The sequence below is a fragment of the Diadema antillarum genome, unplaced genomic scaffold (assembly GCF_040938485.1).
Source record: "Diadema antillarum isolate AM-2024a unplaced genomic scaffold, OU_Dant_1.0 seq00000533_RagTag, whole genome shotgun sequence".
NCBI lineage: Eukaryota > Metazoa > Echinodermata > Echinoidea > Diadematoida > Diadematidae > Diadema > Diadema antillarum.
Window position 1 is genome coordinate 857,188 of NW_027271484.1, and position 16,947 is coordinate 874,134.

The 16,947-nt window shown below is 38.1% G+C and overlaps 1 protein-coding gene across 1 annotated transcript; it reads left to right on the top strand.

The window, feature by feature from the left end:
* The first annotated feature begins 2,240 nt into the window (after positions 1-2,240).
* LOC139734566 (peroxiredoxin-5, mitochondrial-like) lies at positions 2,241-14,100 on the top strand. Its single transcript, XM_071645341.1, has 6 exons — positions 2,241-2,330; positions 7,314-7,448; positions 10,086-10,217; positions 11,160-11,198; positions 12,470-12,525; positions 13,533-14,100. The coding sequence occupies exons 1-6, from the start codon at positions 2,259-2,261 to the stop codon at positions 13,636-13,638; spliced, it is 540 nt and encodes a 179-aa protein (XP_071501442.1). The 5' UTR covers positions 2,241-2,258; the 3' UTR covers positions 13,639-14,100.
* Positions 14,101-16,947: the final 2,847 nt, after the last annotated feature.

Sequence of the window (16,947 nt, forward strand, 5' to 3'; positions counted from 1 at the left end):
GATTTTCATAATTCAAACGGAAATGGATAAAGAATTTTATTACTCATAACATGAGTGGCAAATCATTGCCACCAGATATCATTATAGGTGTGAAAAAAATGCATTTTATGTCAAAATGCATGGAAACAAAAGTTGCACTTTAGTGATTTGCAATGACTTTTACACACATAATCAAACAATCACTCATGATTCTGAACATTTAAGCATGGGTTATTGCATATTTCTCTATCTCTTTCTTTTCATGAGCATATAGTGAAGTATTTGATAATTGATATGTCCACCACCCGCAATGACCAGCCGCCATCTCCTTCTCATACTGTTAACTAAAGTTTGTACTGAATTGGTGCTGCTCAATGTTGGCCCATGCTCTCTGCAAGATGCGCTGAAATTCTTGCAGTGAAGCGTCATCTTTCAACTTCTTGCTCGCTTTCCACTTAATGATATCCCAAAGATTCTCTACTGGATTACAGTCAGGGATCTTGCAGGCCACTCCATACGTTCGATGTCATTTCCCTCAGCAAACTGATCTACAACTTTAGGGCATGATGCAAAATGCCCACAGGCACATTAATGTGATCAACCTAAATTGGAATTACAAATCACATGGCTTCTACCAATATTTTCATATTGAGAAGGCCTATTGTTCAAAAAGTATGCATAACATCTGTTTAATAGGGAAGCACATTGTACCTGAAGAAATTCCTGAGAATTACACAATTTAAAAAGATCATTTGATAACTTACATAGGAAATGTATACAATATGCTTCCTATGGTCTAAAGTGCAACTTTTTTCCCCATGCATTTTGACATGAAATGCGATTTTTTACACCAATAATGATATCTGGTGGCAATGATATGCCATTCATGTTATGAGTACTGAAATTCCCTATCCATTCCCGTTCGAATTATGAACATCCGTAAAATACTTTTTGAGATATATCCAAAAATGTTAGGGGGGAACTTACTTTTTTTGCTGAGTGTATATATATAGTTTTTGATATCCTAAGATGATAAAGGGAAAGTATATATATATATATATATATATATATATATATTTATACAGGGCTCGACACTAACGGTGGCCCGGTGGCCCAGGGCCACCAAAAATGAAAGTCGGGCCACCAAATTTCAAAAAAGGGCAAATTTGGTGGCCCGCCTCGGGCCACCAAAATTTTTTGAAAAGTAAGTCAATAAATTCGTAACTTTTTGCGCCGGAAATTAGCAGTTAAATTTGTTCAAAGGATGGATGTAAAGAACTGAATGAATGCATGAGAGTGAGTGTTGCAAGTTTGTTGAAGTTTATTTATGAGTAGATATGTCCAACTTCTAATTCTTACTATCATAAATCTTAAATATTTGACTCATTTAAAAAAAAGGACTTTTAATGTTTTTTATTGTTTTTTTTTTCAGGACACCAAATTTTTCTCTCGGGCCACCAAAAATTTGAAATTTAGGATTTTGGTGGCCCCATCGGGCCACCAAACAAAAAAGTTAGTGTCGAGCAATGATATATATATATATATATATATATATATATATATATATATATAATTTTTAAATGTACTTTCACTTTATCATCTTAAGATAATAAAGATTATATATTTTTTTCCAACATTACTTGTTAAAACTATAAGCTTATCAACCCATTTTCTGTAAGCGTTCAGGTAAAATTTCAGTAGATAATGAGAATTCTTATATAGGCTAAAGAAATACTGAGACAAAAATGAGATGCATGTTGAGACAGTACTATCCTGATTACCCCCGCAGGGCAATTACCCCCCGGTTAATAAATACTGGTTAGTGGTAAGGTTAGAGTAAAGATTAGGGTTAGGGTTAGGAGTTTGGGTTAGGGTTACGATTAGGTTCAGGTGTAGGATTAGGATTAGGTCCAGGGGGAGGGTCAGGGGTAATTGCCCAGGGGGTAATTGCCCTAGACCCACCACTGATTCTGTTGTGCGTAGCCACTGAAGCTTGTGCATCATACTACATGTACACGCCTACGGCTTCTGGGCCCTGTTGCATAAAACCCTTACCGCTGGACTTACCGCTCCTTTCTAGCGGTAAGTCTTCAAATTAGCGGTAAATCTTATAATCCTTGATGCTGATTGGCTGTAACGCCTAATTTTGACGGTAGTTACCATTGAAATTCAACAGTAAGTTTTATGCAACAGGCCCCTGATCTAAAGGTCTGCGCTTGCGTAATAGCATCGCTGTACAGTAAAACATAACACGTGCCTGCCTGATCTGACGAGTTAGAATGCGTCGAGCAGTGTTCACAATTAGCACCAGAGCATTTTCGTGCAGCTCAGCCAGAAACATGCCGATCAAGGTGAGCTCAATGTGGTTTGTAAACTTCATGTTTGTCATTAATCGTTGGGTGTTGTCGAATAATTCATCTACAAAGGTAATTTGGGACTGGGGGAAAGAGTCGAGTGCAGCCTCGCACGCCACGCAGTACCAAGGTCCTCGGCATGTGGGACTGGGGCTTCCCCTTGCCCCATCCTGTTGACTGACTGGTACTCTGCACACTTGCAGGGGATTTACAGCTGTAGCGAACGTATGACTTGTCCCATAGCGCCCAGGCCAGACGCCGTTTTATGCACGGCAACAGTAATGATAATCAATTCGAATACATGGCCCAGAAGAAGAAAAAGAAAAATACTAGGTCTATGTCTTGTGCACAGCGTCAGCCATGGGCTTCAGCCATGATATAAATTACCGTATCTCTTGAGTCATGTATCCTAGCTGATTCTGTACTCCCACAGTGTGTGCAGTGTAACATCACCGGCGACCGCAACATAACATAACAGCGCCCCGAGCGAGGTTAACCAAATTGTTAACCATAAACTATCTCGCTGTTTTAAATTTCATGGGAGTCTACCTATTGGTAATTTTCCCCACAATACGTATTCTTCTATATAATTATGTATTGTTATTGGGATGGATGGAATTATTAGCAGTCAGTCCGCAGCGTGTGCGATAATGAGGCACGAACGACAATTTTATTCAGAATCACGTTTACGCAGTTTGTGCCCTTGAGACTGACGAGATTTCGCGATACTTTGCGAGAGTTTTTGCAGAGGTCGCAACAACAGCTTTCATAGCTTTCGCATTGCATTGTTTGACCCAGGATGGTTAGTTAAGTTATAGAGCTGATTATGCTCATTAATTTGATACCTAATTTCCCTATTTTTGATGTCAATATAGTAGTCCATTTTAGCATCAAAGTAAACGATTATTTTGCCAATGTTCAAGAAGCTTTTAGATCATAGTTTGATGTTTTGCTAGTTCCTGACTGGTATTGAAAATAGATCTCCGTAATTTCTTCGATTTCACACTCGTGAAACTTGAGCGAGTATGATCAATTAAAAAACGAAGAGGGGCACCATTTTTAAGGTTGTGAATTTTCCTGTTGAAAACAAGGCAAATTATGTTTTCTTACTGGAAGTGGGGTAGTGAATGAACACGCGTGGAATGTGTTGTTGATACCCAGACAATGGTCGTGGACAATGGCCAGGATTGGAATGTTTCATGAGGAATTCCACTATCGCAGCTAGTCTTTGTTCATTCTGAAATGTGGTGTGTGCAAGCACATGGAAACATGTGCTTACTTCTTTCATGTGCATGCATTTCACCCTGTGTCAAGAATTCAGACTAGCAGTGCTCGGGGCAATCCACAAGAATAATTGATTAAGCATTCATGTGCCTTGCAGCAGAGCTAGCTCGGGACAGGTGGCAGCCAGGTCCATTGTTCAGGGTCATTGTAAGTGCACACTCACATACACATCATTGGTTCCTGTGTAAAGTTCAAGTTTTGTATGGAGAGTGAAAATTCGATCACAATCTGGAACCTAACATTTAAAACTCACAGCATTGAGTCAGCAGCCAATGGATACTACGCAATGCGACACGCCGCGTCTTGCGACAGATTTCGACCAATCACAGACCCGGAATTCCGGTGCGAATGCGAGGATAATCTTTTCAAACTCGACGCTAGACATGTCTCTGAATTTTGCTAGTTCCTGACCCGTATTGAAATGAAGATGGGAAAACGTGCCCTTATTGTGATACTATATACTTTAGCGGACATAGTCTTTACCATATTTTAGAGGGGCATGAAAGATTTCAGGTTAGTTTTTTGGCGTCAAACGTGAAGGAATATTTTTGAATACAATACCGAACTTCGAGAGGGATTTTGATATTCTATATTCTTCTTTTCTGTTTATTTTGATCATGAGCATATTTGCTTATGTTTTCTCTTTCAGTCGATACTAAAAGTGTCGAAAACTGACGAGAAATACTCGTTCTACACGGATTTATTCATGACCATGTATCTGCTCATTACGTATGCAAGCACCGCTCAGCCGTGCATACGACTTGAATAAATACGTGCGTTTTCGCTCGCGCTGCGGACTGACTGTTAGATGGAATTATTAGATGGAATGAGGGATGTAGGGATATAAATATTTGGCTGGGTTCATATTGTATAAATTCATATTTCAATCATTATGTTGTGACTGGGTTGACTTAATATTTGTAAGTAAAGTTAGGCATCAAAGCTGTCACCAAGCACACCACACCAAAGCAGGCGCCCACACCCCACTGTTGCATGATGTCATCAATATTGTTTTGGATGTTCACACTACATAAGATATTGTTTGAAAATCATTGAACTGCATGTATTCATGTGCTAATTGCATCTTTCCATATTAATTATGACTCTTCTTATATTCTGTAGTCTAAATTTGTGGTGTAAATTTACCTTGAAGATTGTTATGACTTCCACTTTCTGGCACTGTCCACTGATTTTCCACTTTCTCCTTCTGCTTGAAGCCCGCAGGTATACTCATACATCATTGAAACCACCACTATGTTTGTACAATATTTCTCCATTGTTTTGCTTCAAACTACTTTGCTGTATCAACTCCTTTTGTTTTTTCCCGAATCATTGCTGTGATACTTACAGCTCGACTGTGTTATATACACTGTATAATTTTTTCTTTCTCTTGAAATAATGATACAGCTATAGTAATGTTCTCTAATCTGTAATTCATATCATTGTGTGTGTGCTTTACCAGGGGTATTTAAATACTGTATATCATTGTGGGCCTGATATCAGTATGTGTGTGCGTGGTTGGAGGTGTGTGTGTGTGTGTGTGTGTGTGTGTGCTTGAGTGTATGTGCGTGGGTGAGTTAGTGTGCATTGTATAGGTATTTGAGTTTGCGTGAAGAATATGAGGTACTCATCAACATAGATATTGTCACCTTTATATTGAGCTCATTTTTTTAGACATTTTCAGTATTGGATAATATTATTTTGATAATTGATATTTTAACAGTTTTATTTCCTATATGAGCTCCCTCATGGAGACTTAATGAGCTCCTTTGTGGAGACGTCCATTATGACCTCCCTCGTGGAGACAATAGGAGCTCCCTCGTGGAGACATGGTACATCCAGTATATTTATTATTCTTGTTTAATATCTCTAAGATTTATAAAGTTTGTTTTATGTTAGTATTGTCTGGGGCAAATTATTTGTATAGGGCCCCAGTTTTTCTTTCTTCCTTTTTTCTTTAAAACAACAACAACATCTTCTTATATTTCAACTTTCTTATCTGTTTGTATATGATATTCAAAAATAATGAATGATGTATTTGTTTATATTCTGAAAATCTTACATATATATGCATTATACCCTCACACTCATGCCAGTATGCATACAGCTGTATGTACTAATGTTACTTGTTATTCCTGTAATTCATTAAATTTCTTAACAATCTTGGAAATATACCTTCATGCTCATGCTTGTATATGTCTAAAAATAAAATTATGCATATATATATACATGGCTCGACACTAACTTTTTTTGTTTCGTGGCCTGATGGGGCCACCAAAATCCTAAATTTCAAATTTTTGGTGGCCCGAGAGAAAAAATTTGGTGTCCACTCCCCCCCCCCCCCCCAAAAAAAAAACAATAAAAAAACATTAAAAGTCCTTTTTTTTTTAATGAGTCAAATGTTTAAGTTTATGATAGTAAGAATTAGAAGTTGGACATATCTACTCATAAATAAACTTCAACAAACTTGCAACACTCACTCTCAGGCACTCATTCAGTCCTTTTCATCCATCCTTTAAACAAATTTAACTGCTAATTTCCGGCGCAAAAAGTTACAAATTTATTGACATACTTTTCAAAAAATTTTGGTGGCCCGAGGCGGGCCACCAAATTTGCCCTTTTTTGAAATTTGGTGGCCCGACTTTCATTCACCATCATTCGCCACTGCCAGGTCCCTCTTGGTACAAATTTGTAACATACCAATGTTGCCTATGAGATCTATTCTAATTCATCAAACTTTATAAATATTAAATTTAATTTGTATAAAAGATGACATAGAGATTGTGAACAGAATTGTTAAGTACTGTTAAAGAGTGCTTCAAGCCTTGTACAACAATGAAAAAATACCAAAGGGGTTAATACTGTAGTATCCCATAGAATGTAGAACCAGGATATAAACTGCTCTGAGCTGAGTACATATCATATGTCTAGTGAGTGCCTATCTAGCTGACCTTCCCAATCTGGCCGGCATGAAAATAGCAGGAAATGGCGGATGAAGAACCATGTAGACATTTGAAGCAGGATACATTTAAATGTTCTAGTTCACATCAGTTGGACGGGTGGCTGAGCACCTTAGGGATTATCATTTTCAGCATTTCAAGTTTGGTACTGGTGTTAGCGTTGCCTTGCGAGACTCATATTCATTTCCATAATAGATGCACGTTTTACGTGCAAAGTCTATGCTAATGCAATGGTCGCCCACGTAACGTACTCAAATACTTTAGTTATTGCCATCAGAGGGTTTGGGTGGAGAAAACATGGAAACCTGGAGCCAGATGTGTGCATTCAGTGAAACAGTTTTTAAATTGTCACTATGATGTAAATGTATGTAAAAGGAAGTGAGGCTCGTGAGCATCTTGAATTTGGAAATATATTGCATACACTCTGATTTTTTTTTGAATTTCTTTCAGGCTGGCCTTTGTTGTAGAATCTTTTCAAAGAGCTAGAAAATTTTTGATTTCATCCTCTGAAATTTTTGTAGTAATCAGTAATGAAGCCTTCCCTATATTCATTTACATTGTTTCATTACAGCAATCATCATGTAGGTTAACTCGCAATTTTTTTCTGTTTTCCCTGTCATGTTTTAGGTGACACAAAGCATATTATTTATTTATTAGCACTCTAGACAATATACCAATGCAGGGATTCTGTCCTGTTTGTGTTTCATCATTAAATTTCTTTACACACCAAACATAGGTTGGAGATGCGTTGCCAAGCGTTGAATTGCAGGAGGGTACTCCAGGCAGTAAGGTGAATGTGGCTGATCTCTTTGCGGGCAAGAAAGGGGTCCTCTTTGCTGTACCAGGAGCCTTTACTCCAGGATGCTCCAAGGTCAGTTTGCAATTAATAATACTTTGATCATTCAATTGCTTCTCATTCAGAATGTCATTTTTAGTTCTGAAAGCATATACACTGTACTTTAAATGTCACATTATGTAGATTTGTTGTCATGACTGTGAAAAGAAAGGCCCTGCAGTTTTTTAAATTATTTTTTAGAAATAAAAATGAGGCCAAAGTTGAGTTTGTTAAACATTATTCAACTAGATGGAAAGGGCATTCTAGAAGCTTAAAGACAATCCATGCGAAATACATGACTCAACCTCACAGTCTGCATCAGTGCCCTTTTATGTATGCTACTAGCTTCACTATGGGTGTGTTCGAGCGCTCTCCTAAAGCGAACCGTACCGTACCGTACCCGCACCAGAGGAGCATTCGAACGCTCCTAAAGTGTACCGCACCGTACTGTATCGAGCGAAAAGTGCACCACTTCCCGATGTGCTCCAAAAGCGTACCAAAAGTTCGCTGTAAAGCATATGTCACAATGCAAAGACATCATTCTCTTTGTTCAGGACAGCTGTAAGTAGTTCAAGCGCTAGGTGAATGACATTCTTGCTACAAAAATGTGTGACCTTTTCTAAAAATAACTCGTGAGTTACGCTTTCTCAACAGAGCTCTCTAGCGCTTCAAATCTGGCACAGTTCGGTACGGTACGCTTTGGCTCAGTTCGCTTTGGTTCGCTTTAGAGCACTCGAACACACCCTATTATGCAGCCAACTTTGCACATGGCACACTTACAAAAAACTAAGTGTACACATTGTACACCCTCTTTTTATTGTTTATTTTGTAGCTTTCTACCTTATGATATAGATTTCTGTGGCAGCATTCGCAATGGCTTCATCATAAGAACAGTGATATTTCTTTCTCTCAGAATGGTGCACTTTGGTACCAGCAATAACAGAACATGCTGGTACCATCTTTGTTGTCTTCCATAATTTCTTTTTCTCCTGCGCTGAGGCAAGTCAATCTGCAGGTTCCTTTGGCTACTGAAATTCATTGAGAATGTTTAACACATAAGTCTCTTTCACCATGAAGTGCTGGAAAAGAATTCTTCCTTCTGCATTTTTGCGAGGTTTTCACATAAACTGGAATTGTTATGCAGACCTGTACTGTTCTTCCAGTCTGTCACTAAAAAAAAACAACAACAAACAAACAAACAAACAAAAACTTAACAATGACATGTTGAAACACTTCACTTTTTTAATCCACTCTCATTCTATAGAGTCGTAATATCTATGAAATATATTCACATGAACATCTTTCCATTTCACTTTGATATGTGGATCCTTTCTTGTACAGTGTACATGAATGTTTTCTAATAATAACCAGTTTGTTTCTGTATTGTAGTTCTTTCTGTATGAGACTGTATCTACATGCATCACAGTCTTGTTGTATAATGCAAGGATTGAACAAAACAACAAATTATATGAAATGATTGACTCACAGGAAGGTTTAGTGAACCATGACTGACATTGATATGATCAGTGTCTACAGTAGTATAAAGATTTGCATTATCTGTATCTGTGTGCAATTGCACAAGGTGATTTATATTAAATCAAAGTTCAGTTTACATCTATAGGGTCATATTAATTTGTGTAACTTTGTGACATAAAAGCAAAACAAAACAAAAAATTATCATCCTGCCTGATAAAAAAATTGAAAAAAACAAACAAACTTTACGGCCTATACTGTTTAAGACAAGATTTTGCCATACCCTCTGATTCACTTTCAGTCGAGGGACTTCAAAGTCACAGCCAGATAGATGACATCATGAGCGGCTTTCTGTTCTCATGATTTTTATTTCATGAAGAAAGTGTGACAAAAAGGATCACTGGCATCAAGTAGATTGTGGTGGAAGAGTTCAATCTGTGGTGTCTGTCATTACACAGAAATACAAGCATTCCATTTTTCTATCAAAGGGTCAAACCTGATCTTAGTTTGCTACTGTTTTGTTTTTGTGCAGTTTTATGATAGATTTGCCGGTAAGAAATATACAACACTGACCTCATTTGCATAAAATTTACTGGATGACTCCACCTTTAAAGTTCTTTGAACTACGAAAAATGAACTCGACATGTTAACCGCTCATTGCCTTGTTACTTGCTTACTCTCAGCAGACCATGCTTATTCAATGTGGTGGCATTGATTGTGTGCTGATGTGTAAATCTCCAGTCATTTGAACTGTCATGCCTGTTTGCTAAAGATCTAGAATTCATGTTGCCACTCACCTTTAGTTAGTGAAGTGACCCAAGCCCAATCCCCAAGAATTAGTGGCATGATCTGTATTAGTCTGGAGGAGAGTAGACGGCGACGTGTTAATGAAATGAGAGAGGCAGACCAGACTGCAGTCTCGTTTACCAGTGGGAATCTCCTCAATGTTACCACCAATCAGCAAATGGGCTCTGCCATTGCTATAACCTCAGTATTTTTGGTGGGTACCACTTTTCACACCTTGGCTAAGAGGGACATCATTGGTGTTTAAATAAACAAAGACTTTGTTTAAGGTTGTTTGCACCAGGCAGGATTTGAACCCATGATCACCTGTCCATGTGTCTACGGCCTCATCCAATGCACCACAATGCTGTCATTAACCAGGACCGTCCATACTTTTGCCCCTCTCTTCCACTCCAGACCCACTTGCCCGGCTACGTAGCGGACTTTGAGAAGCTGAAAGCCAAGGGGGCGGAGGTCGTGGCATGTGTCTCTGTCAATGATGCCTTCGTCATGGGAGCATGGGGAGAGGCACACAGTGCTGCAGGAAAGGTAGGGGAACAGTTGTCACTGGATCTACTATCACTTTTATAGTTGTTGAATGTTGAAAGGTGGGGTAATCGTCAATTGTAATGCCATCTCTTCAGAGGTCATTGAGCATTAAAAGATGGGGTAACAGGTGTCACTGGTTCTACCGTCTCTTTAGAAGTTGTGGATTGTTGAAAGATGGGCTAACAGTTGTTAGTGGTACTACCACCTCTCGGGTCGTTGAGCATTAAAAGGTGGGTTGATAGGTGTCAGCCGTGTCACTGGTTCTACCATCTCTTTAGAAGTTGTGGAGTGTTAAAAGGTGGGCTAGCAGTTGTTTAATAGTGGTACTACCATCTCTTACTGAGCTCATTGAGTACAATATTGAAATGAGGGGTTACAGCTATCACTGGTTCTACCATCTCTTTAGAAGTTGTGGAGTGTTGAAAGATGAACTAACTGTTGTTAGTGGTACTGCCATCTCTTTCTTTGATTGAATACTGAGCTCATTGAGTATTGAAATGTGGAGTTACAGGCGTCACTGGATCTACCATCTCTTCAGAAGTCATGGAATGTTGAATGATGGGCTGACAGTTGTTTATAGTGGTGCTACGGTCTGTAATTGAGCTCATTGAGTATTGAAATGTGGGGTTACAGGTGTCACTGGTTTTACCATCACTTTAGGAGTTGTTGAGTGTTGAAAGGTGGGGTAAGAGTCAGTGGTTATACCATCTCTTTATTTAGAGGTCGTTGAGTATTGATTAGCGGGTGTAGAGTGTTGAAAGGTGGGGTAAAAGGTGTCACAGGTTCTACCATGTCTTTAGAGGGTGTAGAGTATTAAAAGATTGGGTAATGCATGTCAGTGGTACTTCCATCTCTTCAGAGGTCTTTGAGCCATTTGTGTTTAATTGCATCACGATACATTCTGAATACATCTTTTTGTTCATTTTTTTGGGGGTTATGCAGGTCAGAATGTTGGCTGATCCTCAAGGAGAATTCACAAGTGTAAGTATCAATTTTACAGGTGTGTACCTGATAGTTTTGGGAGTTTTGGTCTCTCTGCAAGGTCACTGAGTTACAACTTGTTACTTGTAACAAACATATGATTTTCACTTTTACTGTTGACAAATGCATATCTGTTTTCAGCTTGTGACTCATTCTATCATCTAAAGGGCTTTTTACACTTGTAAAATTTTGCTTAGCCCCGGACCAACGGTGGAGCTAAGGGGGGGGCCTTAGCCCCACCGTTGGTACGGGACTATCCTTAGCCCACTTTCTGTTTACACTCGTTTTTGCCAAAGTGGGCTAGCCCCACCGATAGTACGGTACTATCTGGCCCTGCAAAATAGCAGGGGTTAAAACCGGTGCCAAGCAAGTGAGTGTAAACAGAACGAAAAAATAATCCTGGGCTAAGCGACGGAGACGAAGTCCGACCCTCACTGACCAATCAGAAACAAGGTAATCAAGTGCTGCCGGTGCGTGCGTGTACGTGTACAGTACACAGCGTAATTATGAATATTCATGTGGTTTGGAAAGTCCGGGGCTAAGAAATACGAGTGTAAAAAGGTCAGTTTTCTCCTTAGCCCCGGACAAGAGATAGTACGGGACTAATTGGCGAGTGTAAAAAGCTGAAAAAAAATTGGTACGGGACTAACGATAGTCCTGGGTCAGAGAAAGTCCGGGGTTAAGAAACACAAGTGTAAAAAGCCCTTCTGTCTGAACTAACTACAGTGCACTCCCGTTATAACAAACACGGTTATAATGAACTTCCGCTTACAACGAAGTAAAAATTCAGGCCGCAACATTATCCCCTCTTTGTTTTTTATTGTTAATTTGTTTGGTTATAACGAAATTTTGATATAACGAAAGAAAACTGCCAGTCCCAAGGATATCGTTGTAACAGGAGTCCACTGTAACTTGTCTAAGAAGATCGATGCAGGATGAATGTTTCATAGAGGTAGGGATATACCTAGAAACTGAAGTCTTGGAATTTTGTGCCATTAAATGCTTAAACAATGGAAGCCCGAAACACATTTAAAGCATGTCAATCCTAGTACCTGGTAATTAAGATTTAATTTCATTTGTAAATGATGCCTAAGTGGTACATAGTTCATTATGAATGTGAGCAGGTCTTTAAAACCTGGGATGAAACAACAGTTGTTTCATGGGAAATTTGTATGTAATATTTCTCTTCATTCTGCCATCTGACTTTTTCAGAAGATTCCCATTTGATACATCAAGACAAATTTTGCTCTTTTGTTTTCTCTTTGTTCCAGGCGGTAGACATGGTGCTGGATGCTACTGCAATCCTCGGCAACAAACGCTCAAAGAGGTAAGGAATCACCTGTGAAGGTATAGTAAAATAGTACAGTGCACTCCCATTGTAACTAACACGGTTATAACGAAATCCCGGTTACAACAAAATAAAAATTTAGGCTGCAACATTACAGACTCTTTGTTTTTTATTGTTAATTTGTTCAGTTATAACAAAATTTCTATATAACGAAAGAAAACTGCCGGTTCCGAGGACTTCGTTATAACAGGAGTCCACTGTATGTAAAACTAAAACTAAAAATACTGTAAAAGATGATATATTCGCGGCATGAAATTTTCACGAACTGCCACTGGCATTCAATGCATGTAGTGTGGACAAGAACTTCCGTGTGCATTTTAATTTCGCGAATCTTGGCGCTTGCGAAATTAAGATGCAAGCGAACATTCCTCATTTTACATTAGATATCGGGTCATACATAATAGCTTAACAGAATATAAAAGAGATACAGACAATTTGATGGGGAGAATAAATGTTGATGCCGTGAACATTGTAGGGCAGCTTTTTGGCCGCCAGTATGTGTTTGGTTTTGGTTTAATTTTTATGTTGTTTGTAGACTATGTGATATATGGATATACTTTTCATGATTACATTTCAGTATGCTTCCATCAATACACTGCAGGAGTAGTAAATCTTCTGTCACTTCACTGAAGATGCTGGTTCAATACATGCAAGGATGGTGATGGTCCCTGCAAGACTCAAATCACCTTTCATGTCTAGTTGCACAAGATTGTTAATCATCATTATAGTGGACTGTACTGTAAAAGTGGAAATTTTTGCATGAGTAGTTTTTAGTGCTTACCCGGGTGAAATAAATTTTGCTTGTTTAAAAAATTCCACAAAATCAAAGAGATGAAATATGATTACTAAACAAGCAAAAGTATTTGCATTCCTTTATTTTCACACTAGCTCCATGTCATGGAAAATGCCTGAAAATTTCTACTTTAATAGTATCACCTAGTGTACGTGACACACTTGATATCTGTAAATTGTTTAACACTGTCCAGGTACTCCCTTGTGATAGAAGATGGAAAGGTAAAGGCTGTCAACGAGGAACCCGATGGAACTGGCTTGACCTGCAGTCTGGCCAGTAGTGTTCTTGGTCAGCTCTGAAACCGTTTTGACCACAAGCTGTCACTTCATACTGCAACAACCAATTGCCACAGTATCTGTCACTGGTGTACGCTCTTCCCAGACTTTTAGAAATAATGTCAGTAGGTGATCATACACAGTGGCAGCAAGAAAGTAATTAGTCACTTTTGTAAGCATAACAATCATGAAATCTAATTTTCTTTGAAGTCATTACAAGCGTTATCTCACTTGGATTATACTCTATGACTAGCAGTTCATAATGTTTAGCAACTTCTCCTGTAATGTATTCGTGTCCAAAATACATGCATGTAGCATGTGGGGAGGTTAGTTGTATGTAGGGATGCCGACATACTCGAATCAACGATTGACAGTAGAAATTGGACTTGCGATTCTCCAGTGCAAATATGATCATTGTCGTAAAGGTAAATATGTTCATGGTTCTGGTACAGGGTAATGAAGACGGGACAGTTTGCTGATGACTTTTTTTTTTTTTTTTTTTTTTGTTTGTTTGGGTTTTTTTTTGGGGGGGGGGGGGGGAGGGGACAACATGCTATTTTCTTGTATGTGTGACAGAGGTATCATAAAATGTGTATTTTGTGTATCAACATCAGTAATGCCCCCATTCTTTAAAAGAGGCTTCAATGTTTCACTAGTAACAGTCCCATGGTCTGTTCACTTTTGCAATAAATCTTACTTATTTGGTCTACTTCGCACAAACTCTAACACTGCATATGCTGGAGAATTAGTAAAGTTATGGGATCATATTCCTCATTCAGACATTTACACTAACAAACTTTTCGAGGAAGTTCTTGCCCTATAGTGCCATAATAGCTGTCCAGTGCAAGCTGTGACTAAGACATGAGGAAGTAGTGCTACCTTAGCTGTTGAGAATTTATATCATACAGATTGTACTAAGCTAGTGTGGAATAATATTGTCCTTTCCTAATGGAACTCTGGTATGTGATGAAAAAAAAAAGTATAGTTTATAAAATTATGTATTTGTTGGAGAGAGTCTACAAACATTTGTCTGTTGGCATTAAATGTCAGTTGACTGGTTAAGTTACTAGTACATGTATCTCTATTGAAAGTCCAAATATAGTACAATGGAATGCATATGTTGTAGTCTTGTGAGGTGAACTGGACAGTAAGAGAGAGAGAGAGAGAGAAAGCAAAAGGAAGGGGCAGAACACAGAAATTCTGAAAACAAAAATGCTTTCACCACAGACAAATGATTCAGATATACAATGTTCTTTTCATTATTATGATATATTTCCTGGGAAAATAATAGTGGCAAAAGTGACACATGACATTGATACATGCATAGGCTCACCACTCATTTTCAAAACAACTATTTCCCTCTTGTTTCTCTAAATTTCATATAGTTTCACTATTATATACATTAATCTCACTTTGCTTCCTACAGTCATCCCTTATGAATAGTAGAATCCTGCTGCAAACAAAATAAGGCAAATTTAGTAGTTAATGGTGATTTTTAGTGGTTTAAGATGTGTGAGAGTATCTCACCATGCAGGCATAATACAGTTAAGTTCAAACATCAAATGGCCTTTATCAAGATCAAGCTGAACATTGTGTAAACATCACATCTTTTAATAACTGCATTCAGAGACAATATCTTTCATTCGCATTCTTCAGAAACCCTAACTGAGGACGTACTCGTCACACAATGCCCCTGAAAGAAAATTCAGCTGACGAGCTCACACATTAGAATTACAAACAAGAACTCCAAGCAGTCTGTGATGATGTAACATGTGGCAATCTAGAACAATTCCTCTTCTAAATTTGTCGGCCCCAGAATAAAAACTGACTGCAAATCTGTAAGTTTAACTCATACTTCCAAAAACTCTTGTTTTTCCATGTCAGGTACACTGTTGGTCTCATACCAAGCACCTTTTAAACAACAATCCACACCTCTCTGCCAAGGGAGCTTTGAAGTTCCCTTGGTGATTTACAAAAATTTCTGAGTGGATTATGAAACCTTGCCTCAAATGTGAACATTTCACTCCATGATCACTGACTGCATAAATCCTACTTAGGACTAGTTGCCGCTAAATACAGATTGATCAGTTTCTGTGACAAAGATGGAGGAGCATATGCACCTTGGATGATTCACATGAAACATTACATGTACAGCAGTAGATACCAGTAGTTGCAACATCAAGTTGCTGAGCACAATATGTTGTGTTGTAATGCGTAGGTGGTAACTGCTAATTTAGGGTTATTTATGAATCTCAGTGTAACATAGGTGCCATGCTTGAGTGACCTATACTTATTAGAGAAAAAAAAGAAATGCTCATTCAAGTTTTGTAAATGTCACCGCACAAGAGCTACATGAAACACTCGTCTTTCATAATCACCAGTCCTCCCCCATGTGAGAAGATAAAATACGGATAATCAAAAGGTAATCAATCATTTTATTTACCTATATGATACATTAGCAACAATATTCCTATATACAGACAAGGTTGCAATATGGTGGCATTTCAGATTTCAATCTTCACTCATGCTTATCACTTCTTTTGTGTGTCATTACACATGGTACACATCTTGTTTCAACCGACTACACGATACTTCTGCAACTGACTATAATGCATGGAAATACAGTGTACTAAGGTGTAAGAAAAGATACAAGCTTGAAAATACCAATGACACCTCAGATTCATTAATGATGGTGCCGAAATTTTCTTCAAAGAAAGGCTAAACACATGCGTAGTCCGTGTTATGGCCAGGGTAATACATATGCCACACCATGCAATTGGCATAGGTCAGAACACAAAATGACATAAACAAAACTATTAAAAAAAAAAATACATACATGATTTCAGTAACATTGGTGATCATCGTCATACATAGGAACAATCTCCAAACTAAAGAAAGATTATTTATACCGTGGGTAAAGATCCTATGTTGAGATGAAGTTGCTAACTGCTTTCTGTACCTAGTCATCAACTGATGACATACTGGTACTGATAGACAGTGTGTCAATTTTGCAAATTCAGTCTTCACTTCACACCACACTTGAATATTCCTTTGCAAGTTTGCATAAAGGTATCTACTACAGATAATTTCTGACTGTCACTCTTCGTGTATAAGTTGAAATGAAAAGAAAAGAAAAAATTCAACTACCTTTTAAAATTTTAACCAAAACAAAGCAATGAACACGGTCACGCTCAAATAATGCACTTTACACTGATTGCACTGGTAATTAAAGGAAACTAAGAAATAACAAATAACAACAAAAGACCAAATAGCAAACGATCACATCTTTCCTAGCAAAGATAAAAGTTATTTTCTCATATCATTTTAAAGTGT

Excerpts from the sequence above, each read along its gene's own strand:
- LOC139734566 (XM_071645341.1), top strand. The coding sequence starts at position 2,259 with ATGCGTCGAGCAGTGTTCACAATTAGCACCAGAGCATTTTCGTGCAGC. Across the intron at positions 7,449-10,085 it reads TTACTCCAGGATGCTCCAAG|ACCCACTTGCCCGGCTACGT; the intron begins GTCAGTTTGCAA and ends CTTCCACTCCAG. Across the intron at positions 10,218-11,159 it reads CACACAGTGCTGCAGGAAAG|GTCAGAATGTTGGCTGATCC; the intron begins GTAGGGGAACAG and ends GGGGTTATGCAG.